General features: G+C 37.3%; 1 protein-coding gene across 13 annotated transcripts in view; it reads left to right on the top strand.

Moving 5' to 3' along the window:
* dock7 (dedicator of cytokinesis 7) overlaps window positions 1-3335 on the top strand; it is a 44430-nt gene that overhangs the window by 26572 nt on the left and 14523 nt on the right. For all 13 annotated transcript variants that reach the window (XM_035652661.1, XM_035652659.1, XM_035652663.1 and 10 more), the window contains 4 exons: window positions 1910-2005; window positions 2132-2272; window positions 2357-2470; window positions 3085-3252. In XM_035652661.1, coding sequence (XP_035508554.1) covers window positions 1910-2005; window positions 2132-2272; window positions 2357-2470; window positions 3085-3252 — 519 coding nt within the window. The remainder of the gene's footprint in view (window positions 1-1909; window positions 2006-2131; window positions 2273-2356; window positions 2471-3084; window positions 3253-3335) is intronic.

The following is a 3335-nucleotide window of genomic DNA, read 5'->3' as shown; positions in this document are numbered from 1 at the left end:
TGATAGATAATAATAATAATGAATAATAATAGATAATAATAATATATTATTATAATAAATCAGGTATTATTATTATAATAATAATAATAATAATAATAATAATAATAATAATAATAATAATAATAATAATACATTTTATTTATACAGCACATTTTAAGTGCCTTCCATTGCCGGAACCAGGATTAAAAACATTCCAGGAGGCAATAAGGCAAAATAAAGTCAGAAATAAAATCACAACAAAATGAGGTAGTATTAAAACAATAAAAGACCCCCATCAGTAAAAATCAATACCAACAATAAAGCAGATAAATAAGATAAGGCAGATAGTTTTAAACAATTAAAAGAATTATAAGATACAAAATGAAAAGCACAAAGTACCCATCGCTAATATATGCTAAGACCAGCAATACCGATATAATAGATAAAACATGATGGGAAATTAAACGTGCTAGAATGAATAAAATGCTTTTTAAGAAAGATATCTTTTAAGAAGTGATTTAAAAGACGTCAAAGAAGTTGAAAGTCTTCGACCCTCGGGCAGGGAGTTCGAGAGCACAGGGGCTCTGACTGCAAAAGCACGATCGCCTTTGGTCCTGAGCCTAAACGCAGCCAGCGGCGCTCTGCCCGAGGATCTGAGGCACAATGTAGGTGGGAGCTAAACCATAAGTGCTTTATAGGTGATAATTAAAATCTTAAAATCAATTCTAAAACTGATAACCAGGTTTCTGGCTGCAGGTTTTATACTTGACCAAGAGGATCCAACATTTCTCTGTAGAACAGGGATCGACCTTGGTTGGGACATCCAGCACTTTATTTCTGATAGAGAGGATAAAAGATGATTAAAATGTCCATCTTCACTGGTTTTTAATTGGACATAAATTTGTGTGTCATCTGCATAACAGTGGTACTAAATATTGTGCTTGTTATTAGCTTGTTATTATGTGCCCAAGTGGCAGCAACACTGGATGGACCCTTGGGGAACACCACAGGTCAAGGGGGCCACAGAAGGGGAGGCATCACCCATGACCACTAAATATACCAAGTATAAACAGGTGGTTATGGAGTTTGCTCTTTTGTTTATACTGAGCCACACTCAGTTGTCGCTTCTAACAACTTTAAAGAAGTAGCAATGATTAGATATCAAACAGGTCTTGCCCCTCTCTAATCTTTATTATATATCAGCATGATTTAAGGAAGACTTGCCAGACTCTGGACAAGAGCCAGTGTGTTAACCAGACTGTGTTGGATGTTGGTTTTGTACAATAACACACACCTAAATAAAGTTATTAATGCATAGAGCTTAAAAGAAATTAAGAAAAATAAGTACTTCTCTCCATGCAAAAATCTATGCACATCCATGAACACAGGAAAATATTTTCAGTCGTTTATACCATTGTCAGGAACTTGCATTATGACAGCTATCATTTGCATGGGGATAAGAGTGCATTTTTCATAATTTCTCATAAAAATTGTTGCACACGACTGTAATTTATATTGTATGATTTTTAATATATTTGTTTAGTATTTGGTAACCCTTCCTGTAACTTGTGTGTATATATAATGTTTTCTGGTAAAATCTCAATTTGTCTTTAATTGTCACAGGAACTCTACCGGACTGTATTATTATTTCACATAGAGAATGTTAGAGTTACTAATATTTTTTTAACTAAACCTGCTTAACTTTTATTTCATGTCATATCCCCCATTAAGTAAATACACTTTGGAATCCAGTTAACAGTATTTTCACTGAATAATCTGTTCACAACATGTAGACCTATGTATATTTTAAGATGTACAGTGATACTTGTCCTGGTGCCTCACATTCTCTCTGTCTGGCTTTACTGCCTCTCCCTCTCCATCCCTCCCTCTCCCACTTTGTCTTTGTTTCCTACTTTCCTGTTCTATTCAGCTCTTCCATGAGGAGTTGGCCCTTCAGTGGGTGGTAAGCAGTGGAAGCGTCAGGGAGGGCGCTCTACAACAGGCCTGGTTTTTCTTTGAACTCATGGTAGGAAACAACATTTTTACACCTAAAAATTGCTTTGACTACCTTTTCTCAGATCAGTCATCACAGTGCTGTACTTTTTCCATGACAGTTTCTTGTGTTTTATCCAAATTAACACCTCTACCACAGGTAAAGAGCATAATCCACCATCTGTACTTCACTGAACGCTTAGAGTCACCCAGAAAGAACCGTTTCCCAGAACGCTTCATGGATGACATCACAGCCCTGGTCAGCACCATCGCTGGCGACATCGTGTCTCGCTTCCAAAAGGTAAGCAAGGGCCTGCTGATGGGAATGCAGTCCAAGCTGCCAGCTCTGGACACTTTATAAGATGTGTGTATCTCTTCCAATCAGGACCTAGAGTTGGTGGAGAGACTAAACACCAGTCTGGCCTTCTTCCTCAATGATTTGCTGTCAGTCATGGATCGAGGCTTTGTCTTCACCCTAATCAGAGCATACTGGAAACAGGTAAATGCCTTATTTCTATCTGTCCCATTCTTGAGAACACAATATCTCAGAAATGCCTCAACAAAACAAAAACAAAACAAGGGAATTTCTTCAAACTCTGCAGAAATGTCCATGTGGACTCAAGGGGGAACTGATTAGAATTTGGTTGTCAAAGATCAAAGTCACCGTGACATCTTAAAACACAATTTTGGCCCCAACCCTTGTTCTTTATGTTAAAAGATAATATCATTTAAACAGTATTAGTATGAGTGAAGAGAAAGCTAACTTGAGAAGTATGCAAATTGATTTGTGTATTTCCCCATAAGCTCATTATTATGGGTTGTTATTGGAAGCTACATCAAGATATTGTCCTATTGTCTTTGTCCTATTCTGGTGCTGTGACACATACCTTTCATGCTGAGTCTTGTGATCAGTTTAAGATTTATAAATAGAGCATTTTGAGTTGCTTCAAGGCCCTAAGAATATATTAAGGACTCATTTGTGATGATATTTCAAGATTTAATTTTTCTCTTTTGACAGCGCATCCTCCCATTCTGTATTTGTGTGGCTATAATACATTAAAGTAGTATTTTCTTTAAAAATATTTATTGAAGTGTACTGTTTTCACTCTCCAGGTGTCCACAAAGCTTTACACTCTGCAGAACCCAACCCTGGAGTCTTTGAGGCTTGATTTCTTGAGAATCGTTTGCAGCCACGAACACTACGTCACCCTCAACCTACCCTGCAGTCTGCTCACCCCGCCTGCCTCACCTTCCCCCTCTGTGTCTTCAGCAACTTCACAGGTCAGACAAAAAGTTGTGTAGGGAAATTGAAACATGCACACAAAAATACATCATATAGTCTGTTGAGGAAAGGGATCTCTTTA

This window comes from Morone saxatilis, unplaced genomic scaffold (assembly GCF_004916995.1).
Source record: "Morone saxatilis isolate NCDOM2014 unplaced genomic scaffold, NCSU_SB_2.0 Contig12, whole genome shotgun sequence".
NCBI lineage: Eukaryota > Metazoa > Chordata > Actinopteri > Moronidae > Morone > Morone saxatilis.
The sequence above is the reverse complement of the archived record's forward strand: the minus strand, read 5'-3'. Positions and strand labels throughout refer to the sequence as shown.